The following is a 22,529-nucleotide window of genomic DNA, read 5'->3' as shown; positions in this document are numbered from 1 at the left end:
TCGTGTATTCTAACTGTTAAAAGTTTGATGGCTTGATGGGAATCGTTACTTTTTTATATTTATGACCATATACAGTGCCTTGCGAAAGTATTCGGCCCCCTTGAACTTTGCGACCTTTTGCCACATTTCAGGCTTCAAACATAAAGATATGAAACTGTAATTTTTTGTGAAGAATCAACAACAAGTGGGACACAATCTTGAAGTGGAACGAAATTTATTGGATATTTCAAACTTTTTTAACAAATAAAAAACTGAGAAATTGGGCGTGCAAAATTATTCAGCCCCTTTACTTTCAGTGCAGCAAACTCTCTCCAGAAGTTCAGTGAGGATCTCTGAATGATACAATGTTGACCTAAATGACTAATGATGATACATAGAATCCACCTGTGTGTAATCAAGTCTCCGTATAAATGCACCTGCACTGTGATAGTCTCAGAGGTCCGTTTAAAGCACAGAGAGCATCATGAAGAACAAGGAACACACCAGGCAGGTCCGAGATACTGTTGTGGAGAAGTTTAAAGCCGTATTTGGATACAAAAAGATTTCCCAAGCTTTAAACATCCCAAGGAGCACTGTGCAAGCGATAATATTGAAATGGAAGGAGTATCAGACCACTGCAAATCTACCAAGACCTGGCCGTCCCTCTAAACTTTCAGCTCATACAAGGAGAAGACTGATCAGAGATGCAGCCAAGAGGCCCATGATCACTCTGGATGAGCAGAGATCTACAGCTGAGGTGGGAGACTCTGTCCATAGGACAACAATCAGTCGTATACTGCACAAATCTGGCCTTTATGGAAGAGTGGCAAGAAGAAAGCCATTTCTTAAAGATATCCATAAAAAGTGTCGTTTACAGTTTGCCACAAGCCACCTGGGAGACACACCAAACATGTGGAAGAAGGTGCTCTGGTCAGATGAAACCAAAATCGAACTTTTTGGCAACAATGTAAAACATTATGTTTGGCGAAAAAGCAACACAGCTCATCACCCTGAACACACCATCCCCACTGTCAAACATGGTGGTGGCAGCATCATGGTTTGGGCCTGCTTTTCTTCAGCAGGGACAGGGAAGATGGTTAAAATTGATGGGAAGATGGATGGAGCCAAATACAGGACCATTCTGGAAGAAAACCTGATGGAGTCTGCAAAAGACCTGAGACTGGGACAGAGATTTGTCTTCCAACAAGACAATGATCCAAAACATAAAGCAAAATCTACAATGGAATGGTTCACAAATAAACATATCCAGGTGTTAGAATGGCCAAGTCAAAGTCCAGACCTGAATCCAATCGAGAATCTGTGGAAAGAACTGAAAACTGCTGTTCACAAATGCTCTCCATCCAACCTCACTGAGCTCGAGCTGTTTTGCAAGGAGGAATGGGCAAAAATTTCAGTCTCTCGATGTGCAAAACTGATAGAGACATACCCCAAGCGACTTACAGCTGTAATCGCAGCAAAAGGTGGCGCTACAAAGTATTAACTTAAGGGGGCTGAATAATTTTGCACGCCCAATTTTTCAGTTTTTTATTTGTTAAAAAAGTTTGAAATATCCAATAAATTTCGTTCCACTTCATGATTGTGTCCCACTTGTTGTTGATTCTTCACAAAAAATTACAGTTTCATATCTTTATGTTTGAAGCCTGAAATGTGGCAAAAGGTCGCAAAGTTCAAAGGGGCCGAATACTTTCGCAAGGCACTGTATATATATATATATATATATATATATATATATATATATATATATATATATTGTGGTAGTGTCAAGAAGGACGCAAGGCAAGGTTTCAACGCTAAACTTTTTATTTGTTTTAGCTTCAATTATTGCTTAACAAAGCTGCTGTCAGCCACAGCTCATGCTTTTACTAGTCGTCTCTTCCTTCTCTTTATCTCTTTTTCTCTCTAGCTCTTTCTCTTTTTAGCTCTTTCTCTTCGTTCTATTCAGTCCGACCCTGGTATCCAGCTCCCACTCCCTTTTATAGGGGAGTTGGAGGGAGGCAAACCAGAGCTAGATACCTCCCCTTTTAGAAGGTTCTATGGATCCACAGCTGCCAGCCTGGGACTTTCCGGCCTGGGACTTTCCAGCCAGGTGAGGATGCCTATTTACACGGTCAGATAATTTCTTATACAGCCCATGTCAATAAAAAGAACACTAAGCGATTATCAGAATTGACTGATGGCAAATGTCATCTGGATAACAAATATACTTTAAAGCCTTCATTTGAACTTTATAGAGCGCATGTAATTTTACGAACTGAATTTGATCTATTCACTAGTAAACAGGCAGAGCAGATGCTGAACAAGTCCTGTCATGCACTCTATGAAGACGGAGATAAGCCCTCAATATTTCTGGCCCATCAGCTGCGTCAACCAGCTTCGTCCCGAATTATTGCACAGATTAGTACAGCATCAGGATCAACTATGGACAACCATCAGTTGATTAATGACCAATTCAAAAGCTATATACCAAATTGTATAATGACTTTTTTTCTGACCCCCTGCTGTTTGATCATTTTTTTCCGAGCCTCAATATTCCTACAGTTAATCCTGAGCTGAAAACTAATTTGGAGAAACCGCTCTCAGTTGTGAAATTACCTGTGCTATTGCCTCCATGCAGAGTGGTAAGGTTGGGTTTCTGATTGAGTTTTACAAAAGAAAATCGCCCAAACTTGCCCCTCTTTTATTTTTGTTGTATTCTGAATCTTTTAACTCCATTTCCCTTCCGCCAACACTTGGACAGGAATCTATTTCATTGCTGTTAAAGAAAAATAAGGACCCCCTCGACTGCACTTCATACCGACCTATTTCTCTTTTAAATGCTGATGTGAAAATCCTCAAATCCTCGCTAAAGCCTTGGCCTCTGTCTAGAATCAGTTCTTCCTTCACTTGTCTCCCCTGACCGGACAGGGTTTATTCAAGGCAGACACTCGCTCTTTAAAATAAGACGTCTTTTTAACATAATATACACACCCGCTGTAATTCATCCCCGGAAACGCTGATTTCACTTGATGCCAAAAAAGCATTTGACCATGATGAGTGGGATTATTTGTTTACTATTTAAGAAAGATTTGGGTTTGGCCCTTATTTTCTTACATGGCTGCAGCTTTTATACTCTTCCCCCATGGCTTCTGTTTGCACCAGCAGCACTCACTATTTTCCACTTCACCGTGGTACTGGACAGGGCTGCCCTCTCTCTCCATTGCTTTTTGCAGCAAGGGGGTTCAAGGTATTACTCAGGAAGGGCAAGTGCATAAGGTCTCACTTTAAGCCGACAACCTCCTTCTCTTTATTACTGATCCCGACTCCACCTTAGCACATATTTTCTCAGTTCTCAACGATTTTAGCAAAATTTCAGGATTTAAACTCAACTTACATAAAAGTGAATGTTTTCCTATTAATCACTCTGCACTGCAACACTCATTCACTACCATACCCTTCAAAATGTCATCCAACTCCTTTACTTATCTGGGAAGCTCAGTCACACAGGCCTTCTCTAAACTTTTTAAAGCTAGCTTTGTCCCTCTGCTGGAGTGCTGTAGGCAGGACTTAAAGCGTTGGTCAACTTTACCTCTCCACCTCTTTTTGGACTTTAATTTTCAAGACATTTTCCCAGATCACCCTGAACCAACTCCTTTTGTTGCTCTTTTTGGCATTAAACCCAATGACATTCCCCTTTCAAAGCTACAGGCGGACACTCTTCCCTTTGCGCTTCTACTGGCTAGGGGTTTAGTTTTGTTCAACTGGAAGCAAGCTGCCCCACCCACTCATATAAACTGGCTAGACACGTGATGCAAGCCTTAAAACGCGAGAAAATCAGATTTTCACTTCATGGGTCTATTGATAAATTTTATGCAGCATAGAACCCTTTTCTTCATTATTTTAGCCAGCTACCAGCTTCACCGCCTTCACCTCAAGACTAAATGTTGTACTGTCACTCCTGGTGCCTTACACGGGTTGTGTAGTATGATTCTATTGTTCCCTTCCTTTATTTAATAATTTATTTTCTTTCCTCATTATTCCACTTTTGCCTTGATTATTAATATATCTAATATGTATGAGGGAATTCTCCCTTAATATCATATTCTTTCAAATGCTGTATTATTTTTGTACCTTCCTTAAACTTTTTTAATTCTGAATTTTGTATATCTAATATAATAAAAAGAGTTCAAAAAAGGGAAAAAGGAAAAAAGAAGAAAAAAAAATTGTTGCTCCGCACCAGCAACACGTTTCACATTGAGTAAGTAAAACAAAAATAATTGTTATATGTATATGTATTAGGGATGGAAATAAGACATTGCATAGCAGTTTGATCCATTCTTGATTTTAAGAACATAAGAAAGTTTACAAACGAAAGGAGGCCATTCAGCTCATCTTGCTCGTTTGGTTGTTAGTAGCTTATTGATCCCAGAATTACTGAGGAGTTGGTTCCAGACACTCACAATTCTCTGTGTAAAAAAGTGCCTCCTATTTACTGTTCTGAATACCCCTTTAACTAATCTCCATTTGTGACCCCTGGTCCTTGTTTCTTTTTTCAGGTCAAAGAAGTCCCCTGGGTCGACATTGTCTATACCTTTTAGGATTTTGAATACAAAAAAATCGATATTTAGAGTTATTTTTGTTTTACCTACAATACAAAATAAGACACCTCTATATTATACTCTTACAATGTTTTATTATCTCGCAACCCTCTGTTTAGAAAAACATCTAATGGCAACACCGGATTACGGTCAAATGTCAAACTAAAAAAAAAAAAGCGTTATAAAAGTGTGTATATATGATTACCCAGGTACACAAAATATAAACTTTCAAATGAAAAAAATATATAAGTTAATGTACAGTCAGTTACTTACTGTGTGTTGTCCTTAAGAAATATCCAACTAGATCACAGAATTGTAACAGTCCAAAGAGAAACATAAACTATGTATATCCAGTCTGTCCATTCAAACGTGTGTATTTTAAATGTTGTTTGCAAGGAACACAAGCCTGTCGACTTGCTCTGGATCCAGGGCTGCTCGCTTTTTATTTACAATGTTTCCTGCTGTCGAAAAGACACGTTCAGAGCGCACAGATGTGCCTGGCACACACAGGTATTTTTTGGCCAGTTGAGCAAGGTGTGGATATTTCGGGCCTGATTTTTTCCACCATTCCAGTGGATTGCTATCTGCTGAGAGTGGTGTCTCCTTGACATAGCACGCCATCTCCTGCATCAGTTGTATTTCGCAGTTCTTTGTTTCTTCTTGCCCACAGGTGTATGTGTCCCCAAACAGGTCACCCATTGCAGACAGCGCAGTTTTTCTGCTAGCGTCTTTATTTTCAGAACTGCCATGTTCATTTACCAAATCAGTTTCATTTACAAAACGCTGTATCACTTCTGTTTGAATTTCTTCCTGTACCTGACGCTTTTCTTGTTCAGATAAATGTATCAATCGGTGAAAGCGTGGGTCAAAGAATGATGTTTTGTTCAAAAGCATGAATGTTGATTGTCGTTCTTCTTTGTCGTACCTCAAACTCAGATCACTGTGATTTTGTTTTTCATCTCCTTTATTACAGGAATTTCAGATGCTGCAATCAATTTAACTTGATTGATCAGGATATGCTGAAGAGGTAAAACAGCTGAAGCTGTGGGGTATTTGTCTGTTGATAATGCAGCGGTTGCCGTTTTGAATGGTTTCAGAGTTTCACGGATATTTTCAACAACCATCCATTCGTTAGTTGTTAACTCCAATGCGAGAGCTTTTTTTCAAAGATTACAGCGGCCACTGCAGCCTGTTGTTCTGATGCTCGGCAAATCATGTCGTAGGTGCTGTTCCAGCGTGTAACACAGTCATTGATTAAATTGTCATTTTTTAATCCGAGCAACTTTTGCTTATCCTCCAGAAGACATTTGTCAGTTGGTGACCTATTGAAATGTGCAGCCGAACTTTTAAGTCGGGTAAGTGTTCTTTCGATCGGTCCAGTATTCAGTCCCTTCCGTACAGCAAGGTTAATTGTGTGAGCCACACACGGGATGTTGATCAAATTGAGATATCTTTCTACTGCGTTGACGTAGTTCAGTGCATTATCAGTAGTGACAGCAATTACTGACTCGCGTATATTAAAATCATCCAGAATTTCTGAAATACACTCTGCAACATTTTCTGCTGTGTGACTTCCTCGAAGCTCTTTGGTTTGCAGAACAAAATCTTGCAGTTCCCAAGAATCAGTAATGCAATGCGCTGTTACGGTAACATAAGCATCGGTGGCTAAGGAGGTCCAACCATCTGTAGTTAAAGCAATGTCCTTACAATCATGCAGTATTTGTTTTACATTTGCACGAGTGGTATCATACAGTTTAATTATGTTCTTTGAAATTGTTGTGCGACTCGGAATTTTGTATCTCGACTCCATTTCACTGCAAAATTCCCTGAAACCATCACCCTCGACAATGCTGATGGGTCTCATATATTTGCAGATGAATTTTACAAGAGATTTTGTAATTGCTTCACTTCGTTGACCGGGTAATGCAGCAGCAGAAGTTTGTTGAAAAAACGCTGTCATTCGTGGCTGTTTAGGACATGAAGGCCCAGCCGTTTCTGATCCCTCCTCCTTACCGTGTATTTCGCTGCACTCAAGTGGGTGGTGTTTTTCCAAATGGCTTCTCATGTTCGTTGTATTTGAATTATAGGGGAGTTCGCGTTTGCATAATTTACATACAACATTTTTTTTATTTTCAATCTGTCCTCCAATCGTCCAAAATCCGAAATGACGCCAGTATTTGCTTTTCATACTGGGTGGTGTAACAATTGTGCGCTCAGGAGCACTTCTACCCGCCGTGTTATCACTTTTGTCAGACATCTTTCATTTATGAAAACGAACCGGAAGAGAATTAATCAGTTTCGCGCTGCACTTGAGGAGATACATTTGAACCTTAGTGCCGGGTATTTGTGTCGGTATTTCAAGTAGACATAATGGTGGCGTCCTGTAATTTAAATGCCAATATAGGAAGTTTGGTGCAACATTTAGTTTATAAATTCCAGAAATTTAATAAACTTTGCCATTATCGATCATCCAGTTTTATTATTGATGATCGTAATAAGGAGGAAAATCGATAAAAAATATCGATTTTCGATTTTATCGTTGCAGCCCTAGTAGTCTTCTTTGTTCAAGACTGAATAGATTCAATTGCCTTTTAAGCCCGGTATAATTCTGGTTGCTCTTCTTTGCACTCTTTCTAGAGTAGCAATATCCTTTTTGTAACGAGGTGACCAGAACTGAACACAATATTCTAGGTGAGGTCTTACTAATGCATTGTAGAGTTTTAACATTACTTCCCTTGATTTAAATTCAACACTTCTCACAATATATCCGAGCATCTTGTTGGCCTTTTTTATAGCTTCCCCACATTGTCTAGATGAAGACATTTCTGAGTCAACATAAACTCCTAGGTCTTTTTCATAGTTCCCTTCTTCAATTTCAGTATCTCCCATATGATATTTATAATGCACATTTTTATTGCCCGCATGCAATACTTTACATTTTTCTCTATTAAATTTAATTTGCCATGTGTCTGCCCAGTTCTGAATGCTGTCTAGATCATTTTGAATGACCTTTGCTGCTTCAACAGTGTTTGTCACTCCTCCTATTTTTGTGTCATCTGCAAATTTAACGAGTTTGCTTACTATACCAGAATCAAAATCATTAATGTAGATTAGGAATAGCAGAGGACCGAATACTGATCCCTGTGGTACACGACCGGTTAACTCGCTTCATTTTGAGGTTTCTCCTCTAATCAGTACTTTCTGTTTTCTACATGTTAACCACTCCCTAATCCATGTGCATGCATTTCCTTGAATCCCTACTGTGTTCAGTTTGAGAATTAATCTTTTATGCGGGACTTTGTCAAAATCTTTCTGGAAATCTAAATAAACCATGTTGTATGCTTTGCAGTTATCCATTTTCAATGTTGCATCCTCAAAAAAGTCATCGGTATTACGTTTGCTATTTTCCAGTCTGTCGGTACAACCCCTGTGTCAAGAGACTGTTGCATGATCTTGGTTAGCGGTTTGTAAATAACTTCTTTCATTTCTTTTGAGTACTATTGGGAGGATCTCATCTGGCCCAGGGGATTTGTTTATTTTAAGAGCTCCTAGTCCCTTTAACACTTCTGCCTCTGTTATGCTAAAGTTATTTAAAATTGGATAGGAACAGGTCGACATGTGGGGCATGTTGTCCGTGTCCTCCTTTGTAAAAACCTGTGAAAAGTAATCATTTAATATATTTGCTATTTTTTTTCTTCATCTATGATTTTGCCATTTGTGTCTCTTAGACATTTAACCTCCTCTTTGAATGTTCTCTTGCTGTTATAATATTGGAAAAACATTTTGGAATTGGTTTTAGCCCCCTTAGCAATATTGATTTCTATCTCTCTCTTGGCCTTTCTAACTTCCTTTTTGACTTGTGTTTGCAGTTCCAAGTATTCTTTCTGTGTACTTTGTTTTTGGTCCCTTTTAAACGCTCTGTAAAGTGCCTTTTTCACTGGATATTTTTTTTAATTGATCTATTAAACCATTTTGGCCATTTTGTTTTAGATTTAGATTTGTCTGCTTTTGGGATGTAATTTTTTTGCGCATCTAGTACTACAGCCATCCTTTTTCTGTGGATGTTTTCTTTATTTTACTCCAATCTACTTCTGTTAGTCTCTGTTTCATACCTTCACTGTTTGCTTTTCTAAAATTGTAAACCTTCGCTTTAGTCATTACTTTTGGGGTTTTAAAAAATACTTCAAATGAGACCAATGGCTCTCTGACCTCTGTTTTAGTTATTCTGTCTTCATTATTTGAAAAGACTAAATCAAGGCATGCCTCCCCTCTAGTCGGTGCCTTGACAAATTGCATTAGGAAGCAGTCATTTGTCATTTCCACCATTTCAATTTCGTCCGCCGTGCTCCCCCATTTTATACGGGGAAGTTGAAATCCCCCATTAGTATGGCTTCTCCTTTTCTACACACATTTCGAATGTCATTGTATAACAGATTATTTTGCTCAGCTTCTGAATTTGGCAGTGTGATGGGGTGCCAGCTTGCCCCTATAAATATGTGTTTGTTGTTATTGTTATTGTTAGTTTTACTGTTTTCATTATGTTTTTGTGATTCTTGGTTTGTTTTGGATTGGCAGGGAGGGGGTTAAATTCCTCCCTGCAAAATACATGTGAGAATGTGGCTGGAGCCTTAAGTGTTTAATTGTTAATTATTAGTTAATTGGGCTCCAGCCACAGACGATAAAAGGGCAGCTGAAACCCTTTGTTGGGGAGAGGAGTTTTTGGGTGAGTTTTGTTTGTTGGTGTGCTGTGCTGTTTAATTTTGGAAAAAGAAACTGTAGTGAAGGCTAATGCCCAGCCTACATTTCTGTATTTTGTTTGAACCTTTTTGTTGGCCCTTGTGCCTGTTTATTTGATTATTTTTGTTTAATAAAGATCATTATTTTGCCCCTTCCACTGTCTCTGAGCCTCAAACCTCTGTCATCCTGCCACACGTGGTGTCAGAAGCGGGATAGCGCCACCTAGAGGCTCAGAGCAGTATTTTTTTTGAATTTTGAATTTTTTTGAATTTTTGGATTTTGGAGGTTTGGCGGTGCGCAGAATGGGGAAAAAACAAAGTTTGCGAAGAAAGCAGCAGCTACCAACCCCGTCGTCGGCAGCCACCCCACCACCACCGCCTTCACCACCATCACGGGAGATCTGGGAGTGGTTGGTGCACCCCGAAGCGGACCTCTTCCAAGACCTCCCCACAGCCCTCAGCACGCTGTGGTATCGAGATGGGGAGAGGTGGGAGGAGTGGGAGAGAGAGCACCACCCGGGGTCCCTCCAGGAGATAGCCGTCATGGTCCTGGCATACCTGGCGATAGACATGGGGGAGATCCCCCTCCTTGAAGAAAAGGGGGTGGAGCTGCTGCCGTCGCCCAGAGAGAGGGGGAGCCGCTGCCATCGCACAGAGAGGGGGAGCCGCTGCCGTCGCCCGAGAGGGAGGAGCCCGAACGTCCACAGCCCGAGAGGGAGGAGCCCGAACGTCCACAGCCCGAGAGGGAGGAGCCCGAACGTCCACAGCCCGAGAGGGAGGAGCCCGAGCGGGAGGAGTCGGTGCCTCCACGGCCCGAGCGGGAGGAGTCGGTGCGTCCACGGCCCGAGCGGGAGGAGTCGGTGCGTCCACGGCCCGAGCGGGAGGAGTCGGTGCGTCCACGGCCCGAGTGGGAGGAGCCGGAGCTGTCTCTCCCTTCATCGCCAGCAGAGGGGCAACAGCCGGCGCTGTCTCTCCCTCCACCGCCAGCAGAGGGGGAACAGCCGGCGCTGTCTCTCCCTCCACCGCCAGCAGAGGGGGAACAGCCGGAGCTGTCTCTCCCTCCACCGCCAGCAGAGGGGGAACAGTGGGCCCTGTCTCTCCCTCCACCGCCAGCAGAGGGGGAACAGTGGGCCCTGTCTCTCCCTCCACCGCCAGCAGAAGATGCTGGAGGTCCCTCCCAGCCTCTGTACCGGCTGCTGAAGGGAGCACGGGGACAAACTGCCCGGCGGCTAAGAGGCACAGCACCGCCCAAGGGTGCCTGCCTGTCCGCATCGCCTGGGGTTGCCTGCCTGTTCGCATCGCCTGGGGTTGCCTGCCTGCCCGCATCATCTAGAGAAACTCTCAGTGTGCTTTCTCCTAGGGATGCTGGTCCGCCGTCGCCTGGGGTGGAGCTACTGTCCCGAGGGCCAGAGGGTCCCGCGCCGCCAGGGGGGCCAGAGGGTCCCGCGCCGCCAGAGGGTCCAGCGTCGCCAGAGGGGTCAGGGGGTCCCATGTCGCCAGTGGGGCCAGGGGGTCCCACGTCGCCAGAGGGTCCATTGTCGCCGGAAGGACCAGCATCGCCGTTCTCGCCTCCGCCACCAGAGGGAGACGAGCTGCTGTTCTCGCTTCCACCACCAGAGGGAGACGAGCTGCTGTTCCCGCCTCCGCCACCAGAGGGAGACGAGCTGCTGTTCTCGCCTCCGCCATTAGAGGGAGACGAGCTGCTGTTCCCACCTCCGCCATCAGAAGGAGATGAGCTGCTGTTCCCGCGTCCGCCACCAGAGGAGCTGGAGTGGGCTCTACCTCCTGCTGCCAACAGAGAAGAGGAACTCTGGCCACTGCCACCCTGGCCGGAGGTTCCTGCAATGTTGGCCACGCCCAAGGATGCCTGCCTCGCATCGCCTGGGGTTGCCTGCTGCTCTGTTTTTGTTCCTCCTAGGGTCGCCGAAGGTCCTGCCTCGCCTGGGGTCGCCGAAGGTCCTGCCTCACCTGGGGTCGCCGAGGGTCCTGCTTCGCCTGGAGTCGCTGCCAGTCCTGAATGGCAGCAGGAAGTACTGTGGCCGGAGCCTCACAAAGGGGAGCTGCCGGCCACGAAGAAGGGGGGGGAGGTGAGGAGACCACCTCCACCACAGCCCCGACCACCACCCCTGTGCCACAGCCCGGCGCCTGGGGGTTGGATCCCTCGGCCTGGGCTCCCGGACACCCAGGCTCCATGTCTGGACCTTTGGTCGCTGGGCCTGACTCCTAGGTCGCAGCACCACCAGGCACAGGAGGTCGCCTGGTCTCCTGCTCCGCTCCCCCTGGTTGCCCAGACGTCGCTGCACTGTCACCTGGGCTCGCACCTCTGCCTGGGGCTGCGGCTGGCTGGTCGCCTGCCTGTGCTCCCGACATTTTTTGCGCATCTAGTACTACAGCCATCCTTTTTCTGTGGATGTTTTCTTTATTTTACTCCAATCTACTTCTGTTAGTCTCTGTTTCATACCTTCACTGTTTGCTTTTCTAAAATTGTAAACCTTCGCTTTAGTCATTACTTTCGGGGTTTTAAAAAATACTTCAAATGAGACCAATGGCTCTCTGACCTCTGTTTTAGTTATTCTGTCTTCATTATTTGAAAAGACTAAATCAAGGCATGCCTCCCCTCTAGTCGGTGCCTTGACAAATTGCATTAGGAAGCAGTCATTTGTCATTTCCACCATTTCAATTTCGTCCGCCGTGCTCCCCCATTTTATACGGGGAAGTTGAAATCCCCCATTAGTATGGCTTCTCCTTTTCTACACACATTTCGAATGTCATTGTATAACAGATTATTTTGCTCAGCTTCTGAATTTGGCAGTGTGATGGGGTGCCAGCTCGCCCCTATAAATATGTGTTTGTTGTTATTGTTATTGTTAGTTTTACTGTTTTCATTATGTTTTTGTGATTCTTGGTTTGTTTTGGATTGGCAGGGAGGGGGTTAAATTCCTCCCTGCAAAATACATGTGAGAATGTGGCTGGAGCCTTAAGTGTTTAATTGTTAATTATTAGTTAATTGGGCTCCAGCCACAGACTATAAAAGGGCAGCTGAAACCCTTTGTTGGGGAGAGGAGTTTTTGGGTGAGTTTTGTTTGTTGGTGTGCTGTGCTGTTTAATTTTGGAAAAAGAAACTGTAGTGAAGGCTAATGCCCGCCTACATTTCTGTATTTTGTTTGAACCTTTTTGTTGGCCCTTGTGCCTGTTTATTTGATTATTTTTGTTTAATAAAGATCATTATTTTGCCCCTTCCACTGTCTCTGAGCCTCAAACCTCTGTCATCCTGCCACAGGCAGTCTATAGCATGCTCCTATTATTATGCCCTTTGAATTTGTGTCCATTATTCTGACCCATAATGATTCTGCATTGTTTTCATTGTCCTGATTTAACACCTGGGCTTCAAGGCTATTTCTTATGTATAGCGCTACCCCTCCGCCTCTTCTGTCCTGCCTGTCTTTCCTATACAGTGTGTACCCACTAATATTATATTCGTCTCCATCACTCTCAGACAACCAAGTTTCTGTAACACCTATCACATCGTAGTTACTTGTTAGTGCAGTAGATTCAAGTTCTAACATTTTATTTCTGAGACTTCTAGCATTAAGATAAATACATTTAATAGCTGTCTTACCTGAGTCGTTGCCCTTGTTTCGATGTGGTCTCCCTTCTGTTTTTTTTTCTCCCCCTTTCCTTTCTAGTTTAAATGCTTCTGGACCTCCTCAAGGATGCTTTCTCCGAGTAGATTGGTTCTCTTTCTGTTTAATGCAGTCCGTCCCACCTATATAGATAGTCCTTGTTGTAGAATGTGCTCCAATGTTCAAGAAAGGTGAAGCCTTCCTGTGTGCACCACGATTTCAGCCATGCATTTTGATTTTGTATTTCCAGCTGTCCATATGGTCCTTTGCAAGGCGCCGGCAGTATCCCAGAAAATACCACAGTTTTGGTCTTGTCTTTTAATTTCCTTCCTAGCTCTCTGAATTTGTTTTGCAGGGTTCTTGGTCTGTCTCTTCCAATGTTGTTTGTACCGATGTGGACGACTACTACCGGGTCGTCTCCTGTTCATTCTAGGAGCCTGTCCACGTTCTCAGTGATGTGCATGACAGAGGCTCCTGGAAGGCAGCACACTGTTGTAGTAAGGGGGTCCAAACTGCGAACTGAACTTGCTGTGTTTCTCAATATGGAGTGGCTCAAATTTGTTGGATGTCTGGATTTCTGGTGGTTGTGTTTGACGAAGTTTCTTTTTCTCCCTGCTTCTGCCTATCTGAACCCAGCTGTTTCGACTCTCTTCCATCTCCCTGGTGGCTTTCAATCTGCTAGGGGTGCAGACTTCCATGAATTGTGGGTGTGTCAGCTCCTCAAGCTCCTGTTGCTGTCTCATTTCCTCCAGTTCCTTTTCTTGCAGACTTACTCGTTGAAGCAAGTCCTGGATCGTGCAGCATTTTACACAATCTTGGTTGAGCTCTGTTGGGTTTTCTCGGATTTCCCACATCATGCAGTTGTCAGATTACTGGCTTGAAGACCATATTGTAAATTATTTTTTTTGTTTGTGGAAGTTTAGTTTAGCTTCTGCAGCTGTCAACCTGCTTTCAAACTGCTTCTAACTGCGCTGTACTTGTCCACGACTGTACTTCTCCCATGATGCCGCTTTGTGACAGAGATCGAATGAGTCTTAGTGTTAGATCTCCCTCTCGACCTGTGAGAGCACGGTGTACGAGGAACAGAGTACCCTTAATGAAATGGCACGACAATTTATTCCGTAGGGTAGATGGAAGTCGGTCAGTTCGGAAGGGGGCGGAGCTATGGCACCCGAGCTCAGTGACCCAGACGGTAAGCGGCGTGGCATCCGAGGACTGGAGGAGCGGATGCGCTCGTTAACCTCGGGGTCATGGGCGAGGGTATAAATAGGGGGCATGGCTTGAGTGATCTGTTCCTTTGCATATGGTTAACTTATATAACCAAGAAGGAGCCCGTATTGTGGAATCGACCGTGAGTGTTTCGTGTCTGTGTCCTAACACTGTGTGTCTTGTGTGTTGTTTTCTCACTAAAGATAACTGAGCACGATCCGGAGCTGCAGACGCAGGCCAGCGAAAAACCCGGACTTCACCACTCACCTTTTCACTACCGGAACTGTCTTTGTGTTTGCACCTTTAGCACTTGAATCACGCACTGTCTTTGTGTTGTGTTTAGTGTGGGTGTCTGAACGGGACTTTGGGGTTGCGGGTCAAACCCGTAGGATTATAATTAGAAGTGATACACGCCGCTGTATCACTTCCAGCACTATTATTATTTACAGGTTTTGCCTTGAGGCTCTGGACATTTATTAAATTAAATAAACACCCTTGCACATGTACCAACGTCTGTCTGTGTGATTATTCTGCACTGCACTCACCTGCACGTCATTACCACTTTGCCACACGCTTTTAGTAGTATGTTTAATAAGACAAGCCTGAACTTGTTCACAAGCTTGTTGTAAAACCTGGAATGGGTGAAACTGCTATGCAATAGCAATAGGAGTCTAATCCCTGGTGTGTGTGTGTGTGCTTTGACTTTTAAAACGCTGTGAATGTAGAAGCCTTTTGGTGACTTTCATGCGATTTGATTGGCTCTTGTAATCCCGATATTTGCATAAATCCTGATTACCCATAATTTTATAGTTACTGCTATCTCTCACATTAACCTAAAAGTTACTTGTACTTATATATGTCAGAAGCAAAAAGGTTGAGAACCCCTGCTGTGTACACACTTTGACAGCCTGGGAAAACTATTGCAGTTCAAAAAACACAACATAGTATTTTATTTTTATTGTAATTAAGAATTATATACCAGTACTTGGTGTGTAATATTAATTCTGGTTATTGATGGAAGTACTTCCATATTTACTAAAACTATAATTTTTCAATAAAATGTTCAAAATGAAGACACCCTCATGTCTGTGTTTCACGCATCTCCTACTTATTATAAAACAAGGAGAAAAAGGCAAAACACAACAGTATTGACATCAAATTGTGTGTAAATGCATTTTTTATTAAACAAAAAACCTAATTTGGCAATTTTACTGGACAAGTTATAGGAAAATACATTACAAAGCATGAAACCTACACTAAAAATGCAAATATTTAATTACTGAGAAAAAATACAAATCGATTTAAGTATTCCTGTATCTTGTAAAGCCAATAACACATTGAAATGCAGAAACCTGTACTGAATCCACATGGTTTTGTTATTTAAAATTAATTTCAACACTAAAAATAGACTATGTGCTTCTTCGCCAGTTAGTTTAAGGCTTATTTAAACTGATTCAATTTAGCTTTTAGATTTTTTTATTTATTTAAAAAACATCCACTTCATCCCGAAAAGGATGGCTTTCTTTTACATTTTTTTATATTTTTTGTCTTTATACATAAATATTCCTAAAAAAAGAAACAAACCTATTATTTTCCGCACTTCATTTATAAAAAATAGCTTATTTTTTTAACTTGTTTTAAATCTTGTGGACAACTATGGCCCTGTGTTTATTTGCTTTGTAAGCACAGCTAGTGATATACAGGCATGCTAAATGTATGAAATAACTACAGTTATATTTAAGTGTTTGCATCCCTACTGAAATCAGTATTACCTTTCAAAGCTTTTTATTTAAGCACTCCTTATTATAACACTTTTGTTTGTTTAGTATTAGAAATACAAAAAAGTGCACCCCTCTATAACAAAGTATAAAACATTTCAGAAATAAAACGCCCTGTGTAAATGTTTGCTGTGCACACTAAAAACACTACTGTAAGTCCTATTTTTATTCACAATATATTTTCAGACTCTTTCTTTGTTACTCTGTTGAGTCTACTGCAGGGAATCACTTGTTTCCAGTCCAAGCCCACTTATGTTTGTTGTTGAAAGGTCACCACTGTCATCCTCTCCACTCTCCACAGAATCATCTTCACTGTGTCCGCCCATCATGACCTGCTGCACTGCTAATGTGGCACCATCTGAAGAGAGAGACTGGAGACTGTCCACATTCACACCGACAGCCACCATAGTTCCTTAAAAATTAAAAAAAAAAAAAAATATTTGAGAAAATATAAATAGATATAACAGGAGCAATACTTATAATTTGCAATATTAGGATCAAAAACGCTTAGAAACGTTTGCAAGATTGCAGGCATCTAATGACTGTTTTACAGAGAACCCAAAACAACAACTCAAACAATTGGGAATACTCCCTAGTGAGTCCTTAATAAAAAGACAAACAGAATGATTGATTGTACAGTAAAAAGAGTGGAGTACAAATCAAAGGAGGTTATGCTGAGGTTGCATATTGCACTGGGGAGATCGCACATATACTGTGTCCAATTTTGGTCCTGCAATACAAAAAGGACATTCCTGAAGAGAGTTCAACAATGAGCTAGACTACTGCCAGCATTTGAAGGAATGAGAAAGTGGAGAGTGTATGGAATAAGATACCAAGCCATATTGCTGAATCATTGGGATCCCAACTTTCCTGGACCACCCAGGACATTGTGCACACATTCATCTCCTAAAAACCTTGATCACCAAAGTGTCAATACTTTCTACAGTCTCTACATACCTTCAGACATTGTGATTTCTGAGGAATGTTGTTGGTTGACACCAGATGCAATAGAATCGGGCCAGAACCTCTGAAGGGGCCTATTTTGTGCAGTTTTCTTCTTTGTCTTTGGAGTTTCAGAACAACTTGCATCCAGCATGGGCTGGAGGATTCTCCTCCTCGCATTGATGAACCTCAATGAAAAAAAATTAGATAAAGCATGGATTTAAAAACACAGCTATAGCCAAAAGTTTTGCATCACTTAAATTTTAGGATTGAGAAAGAAAGAAAGAAAGAAAGAAAGAAAGAAAGAAAGAAAGAAAGAAAGAAAGAAAGAAAGAAAGAAAGAAAGAAAGAAAGAAAGAAAGAAAGAAAGAAAGAAAGAAATAAATATATATATATAAATATAGTGCCTTGCATAAGTATTCACCCCCCTTTGACTTTTCCACATTTTATAGTGTTACAACCTGGAATTAAAATGGATTTAAATAGGATTTTTTGTCACTGATCTACACAAAATAGTCCATAATGTCGATGGGGAAAAAAAAATACATATTTTTCAAAATTATTTACAAATAAAAAACTGAAAAGTCTTGATTGCATAAGTATTCACCTCCTTTGCTGTGACACCCCTAAATAAGCTCTGGTGCAACCAATTGCCTTCAGAAGTCACATAATTAGTTGAATGGAGTCCACCTGTGTGCAATTAAAGTGTCACATGATCTCAGATTAAATACACCTGTTTCTGGAAGGCCCCAGAGTTTGTTAGAGAGCATATCTAAACAAACAGCATCATGAAGACCAAGGAGCTATCAAAACAAGTCAGGGATAAAGTTCTGGAGAAGCACCAATCAGGGTTCGGTTATAGAAAAATATCCCAAACTTTGAACATCCCCCGGAGCACAGTTAAATCCATTATTAAAAAATGGAAAGAATACGTAACACAATTTTTGTTCCTGGGTAGTAAGTGTTATTTCCTAATTGCTTATGCCTCAAAAGTATAGAAAATGGCTATTATTCCCACAAACTTTGCTTTTGTGACCAGGACAGTGATATTTTGAAATTTACCTATTTCCAATGAGAAAACGGGCGAATTTGTGTCTTTTCGTTCACATAAAGTCAGAAAAAAACAACATATGAATCCAAATAAACATGTATTTATACTAAAGTAATACAAAAATGACTACAAAAGATTTAGAAGTGAGTAGTTTTTTGAGATTTACGATTATACTGTAAATCACTTTAACGAATCAGCCCCCAAATGTAGTCTCCCATCATGTTCTCGTTATACTGTCCTTGGTAGCAGCGTTCAAAGTCCAGTATATCCTGGTGGAAGCGCTCGCCTTGCTCCTCCGAGTACGCTCCCATGTTCTCCTTGAATTTATCAAGATGAGCATCAAGGATATGGACTTTGAGGGACTTCCTACAGTCCATTGTGCCGTAGTTCTTCACCCGAGTCTCAACCAGCTCCACGTAGTTTTCGTCCTTGTGATTGCCCAGGAAGCCCCGAACCACTGCGACAAAGCTGTTCCAAGCCGCTTTCTCCTTACTAGTGAGCTTCTTGGGGAATTCATTGCACTCCAAGATCTTCTTTATCTGTGGTCCGACGAAGACATTGGCTTTGACCTTTGCCTCAGACAGCTTAGGGAAGAAGTCTTGAAGGTACTTGAAGGCTGCCGACTCCTTATCTAGAGCTCTGACAAATTGTTTCATAAGGCCCAATTTGATGTGCAGTGGTGGCATCAGCACCTTCCGGGGGTCCACCAGTGGCTCCCACTTGATGTTGTTCCTCCCCACAGAGAACTCGGTCCACTCGGTTACTCCAAGTTTACTCAGCACTGAATCTATCTGGAATATTCTGGAAAATAGGTAAATTTCAAAATATCACTGTCCTGGTCACAAAAGCAAAGTTTGTGGAGAATAATAGCCATTTTCTATACTTTTGAGGCATAAGCAATTAGGAAATAACACTTACTACCCAGGAACAAAAAAAAAAAAAAAATTGTTACACGGTGATATGGCACAACCGCGACTTTGCCTAGAGAAGGCCGTCCACCAAAACTCAGTGACCAGGTAAGGAGGGCATTAGTCATAGAAGCAACCAAGAGGCCAATGGTAACTCTGAAGGAGCTGGAGAGATCCACAGCTGAGATGGGAGAAACCGTCCATGGGACAACTATAACCTGGACGCTCCACAAAGCTGGGCTTTATGGAAGAGAGGCGAGAAGAAAGCCATTGCTGAAAAAAACCCATATCAAATCCCTTTTGGATTTTGCCAAAAGGCATGTGGGAGACACAGCAAACATGTGGAAAAAGGTTCTCTGGTCTGATGAGACCAAAATTGAACTTTTTGGCCTTCGCGCAAAACGCTGTGTGTGGCGCAAAGCCAACACTGCTCATCACCCTGAGAACACCATCCCCAAGATGAAGCATGGTGGTGGCAGCATCATGTTATGGGGATGCTTTTCATTGGCAGGAACTGGGAAACTGGTCAGGATTGAGGGCAAGATGGATGGAGCCAAATACAGGGAAATTCTAGAGGAAAACCTGTTTCAGTCTGCAAGAGACCTGGGACTGGGGTGGAGGTTCACCTTCCAGCAGGATAATGACCCTAAACACACAGCCAAAGCTACACTGGAGTGGTTTAAAAACAAGAACCTGAATGTCTTAGAATGGCCCAGTCAAAGCCCAGACCTCAATCCGACTGAGAATCTGTGGCAAGACTTGAAAATTGCTGTTCACCAACGGTCCCCATCCAACTTGACAGAGCTTGAGCAATTTTGCCTAGAAGAATGGGCAAAAATTGCAGGATCCAGATGTGCAAAGCTGGTAGAGACTTACCCAAAAAGACTCACAGCTGTAATTGCTGCCAAAGGTGATTCTACCAAGTATTGACTCAGGGGGGTGAATACTTATGCAACCAACAAATGTCTTTTTTTGTTTAATTACTTTTGTGTCACAATAAAAAATATTTTGCACCTTCAAAGTGTTAAGTATGTTGTGTAAATCAAATGGTAAAAATCCCAATTAAATCCATTTTAATTCCAGGTTGTAACACTACAAAATGTGGAAAAGTCCAAGTGGGGTGAATACTTATGCAAGGCACTGTATATATATATATCATTTAGATATTTTATTTAGATTGGAGTAAAACAGAGAAAACATCCACAGAAAAAGGATGGCTGTTTTTTAAAAATGTAGTACTAGAGGCACAAAACAATTACATCCCAAAAGTAGACAAATCTAAATCTAAAACAAAATAGCCAAAATGGTTTAATAGATCAATTAAAAAAAATATTCAGTGAAAAAAGGCACTTTACAGAGTATTTAAAAAGGGACCAAAAACAAAGCACACAGAAAGAGTACTTGGAACTGCAAACAAGTCAAAAAGGAAGTTAGAAGGCCAAGAGAGACAGAAATCAATATTGCTAGGGGACTAAAACCAATTCCAAAATGTTTTTCCAATATTATAACAGCAAGAGAACATTCAAAGAGGAGGTTAAATGTCTAAGAGACACAAATGGCAAAATCATAGACGAAGAAAAAAAAATTGCAAATATATTAAATGGTTACATTTCATAGGTTTTTACAAAGGAGGACACGGACAACATGCCCCACATGTCGACCTGTTCCTATCCAATTTTAAATAACTTTAGCATAACAGAGGCAGAAGTGTTAAAGGGACTAGGAGCTCTTAAAATAAACAAATCCCCTGGGCCAGATGAGATCCTCCCAATAGTACTCAAAAGAAATGAAAGAAGTTATTTACAAACCGCTAACCAAGATCATGCAACAGTCTCTTGACACAGGGGTTGTACCGACAGACTGGAAAATAGCAAACGTAATACCGATCCACAAAAAGGGAGACAAAACCGAACCAGGTAACTACAGACCAATAAGCCTGACTTCTATTATATGTAAACTTATGGAAACTATAATAAGATCCAAAATGGAAAATTACCTATATGGTAACAATATCCTGGGAGACAGCCAGCATGGTTTTAGGAAAGGGAGATCGTGTCTAACTAACCTACTTGACTTGGATGCAACATTGAAAGTGGATAACTGCAAAGCATACAACATGGTTTATTTAGATTTCAAGAAAGCTTTTGACAAAGTCCCGCATAAAAGATTAATTCTCAAACTGAACGCAGTAGGGATTCAAGGAAATGCATGCACATGGATTAGGGAGTGGTTAACAGGTAGAAAACAGAAAGTACTGATTAGAGGAGAAACCTCAAAATGGAGTGAGGCAACCAGTGGTGTACCACAGGGATCAGTATTAGGTCCTCTGCTATTCCTAATCTACATTAAGATTTAGATTCTGGTATAGTAAGCAAACTCGTTAAATTTGCAGACGACACAAAAATAGGAGGAGTGGCAAACACTGTTGAAGCAGCAAAGGTCATTCAAAATGATCTAGATAGCATTCAGAACTGGGCAGACACATGGCAAATGACATTTAATAGAGAAAAGTGTAAAGTATTGCATGCGGGCAATAAAAATGTGCATTATAAATATCATATGGGAGATAGTGAAATTGAAGAAGGGAACTATGAAAAAGACCTAGGAGTTTATGTTGACTCAGAAATGTCTTCATCTAGACAATGTGGGGAAGCTATAAAAAAGGCTAACAAGATGCTCGGATATATTGTGAGAAGTGTTGAATTTAAATCAAGGGAAGTAATGTTAAAACTCTACAATGCATTAGTAAGACCTCGAATAGAATATTGTGTTCAGTTCTGGTCACCTTGTTACAAAAAGGATACTGCTGCTCTAGAAAGAGTGCAAAGAAGAGCAACCAGAATTATCCCGGGTTTAAAAGGCATGTCGTATGCAGACAGGCTAAAAGAATTGAATCTATTCAGTCTTGAACAAAGAAGACTACACGGCGATCTGATTCAAACATTCAAAATCCTAAAAGGTATAGACAATGTCAACCCAGGGGACTTCTTTGACCTGAAAAAAGAAACAAGGACCAGGGGTCACAAATGGAGATTAGATAAAAGGGCATTCAGAACAGAAAATAGGAGGCACTTTTTTACACAGAGAATTGTCAGGGTCTGGAACCAACTCCCCAGTAATGTTGTTGAAGCTGACACCCTGGGATCCTTCAAGAAGCTGCTTGATGAGATTCTGGGATCAATAAGCTACTAACAACCAAACGAGCAAGATGGGTTGAATGGCCTCCTCTCGTTTGTAAACTTTCTTATGTTCTTAAAACCATATTCTTTTATTCTAATACAATTGCTCAGAGAAAAAGATTTTTATTAACAAGTAATAAAACATTTTCTCAAAAAGATTGGTGTCAGAATTATTAGCACCCCTAAAGATTCATATAAATAAAATCAAACAAAATTAAATCTGCATTAACATTCTACTTCTCTAAGTTCACCACAGTCAAGGAACTGTATTGTGGCCTTCCATGGCTTCCTGTTTCACTGGGGTATAAAAATGAGGTTGCACGCATATGAAATCCATTTGTCATCCATCACCATGGGGAAAGGCAAAGAACTCACAAATGAAAAGAGACACATGGTTGTAGACCTTCATGAATCAGGCAATGGGTACAAAACAATAGTTAAAAAACTAAAGATACCACTTACCACTATTAGGGAAATAATTAAGAAGTTCAAAACCACTGGAACAGTGGTAAACTTGCCCGGTAGAGGA

General features: G+C 41.6%; 1 protein-coding gene across 5 annotated transcripts in view; it reads right to left on the bottom strand.

Moving 5' to 3' along the window:
- Positions 1-15,301: 15,301 nt before the first annotated feature.
- LOC117406669 (homeobox protein PKNOX1-like) overlaps positions 15,302-22,529 on the bottom strand; it is a 149,320-nt gene continuing 142,092 nt past the window's right edge. For 4 of the 5 annotated variants that reach the window (XM_034010884.3, XM_059028749.1, XM_059028750.1 and 1 more), the window contains 2 exons: positions 16,878-17,050; positions 15,302-16,332 (listed from right to left, as the gene is read on the bottom strand). In XM_034010884.3, the coding sequence (XP_033866775.1) occupies positions 16,133-16,332; positions 16,878-17,050 (373 nt within the window). In that variant the 3' untranslated portion in view covers positions 15,302-16,132. The remainder of the gene's footprint in view (positions 16,333-16,877; positions 17,051-22,529) is intronic. The other variant, XR_009329347.1, reaches the window with a different exon arrangement.

The sequence above is a fragment of the Acipenser ruthenus genome, chromosome 8 (genome assembly GCF_902713425.1).
Source record: "Acipenser ruthenus chromosome 8, fAciRut3.2 maternal haplotype, whole genome shotgun sequence".
Taxonomy (NCBI): Eukaryota; Metazoa; Chordata; class Actinopteri; order Acipenseriformes; family Acipenseridae; genus Acipenser; species Acipenser ruthenus.
Note: the sequence above shows the minus strand (reverse complement) of the source record. Positions and strands in the feature narration are given on the sequence as shown.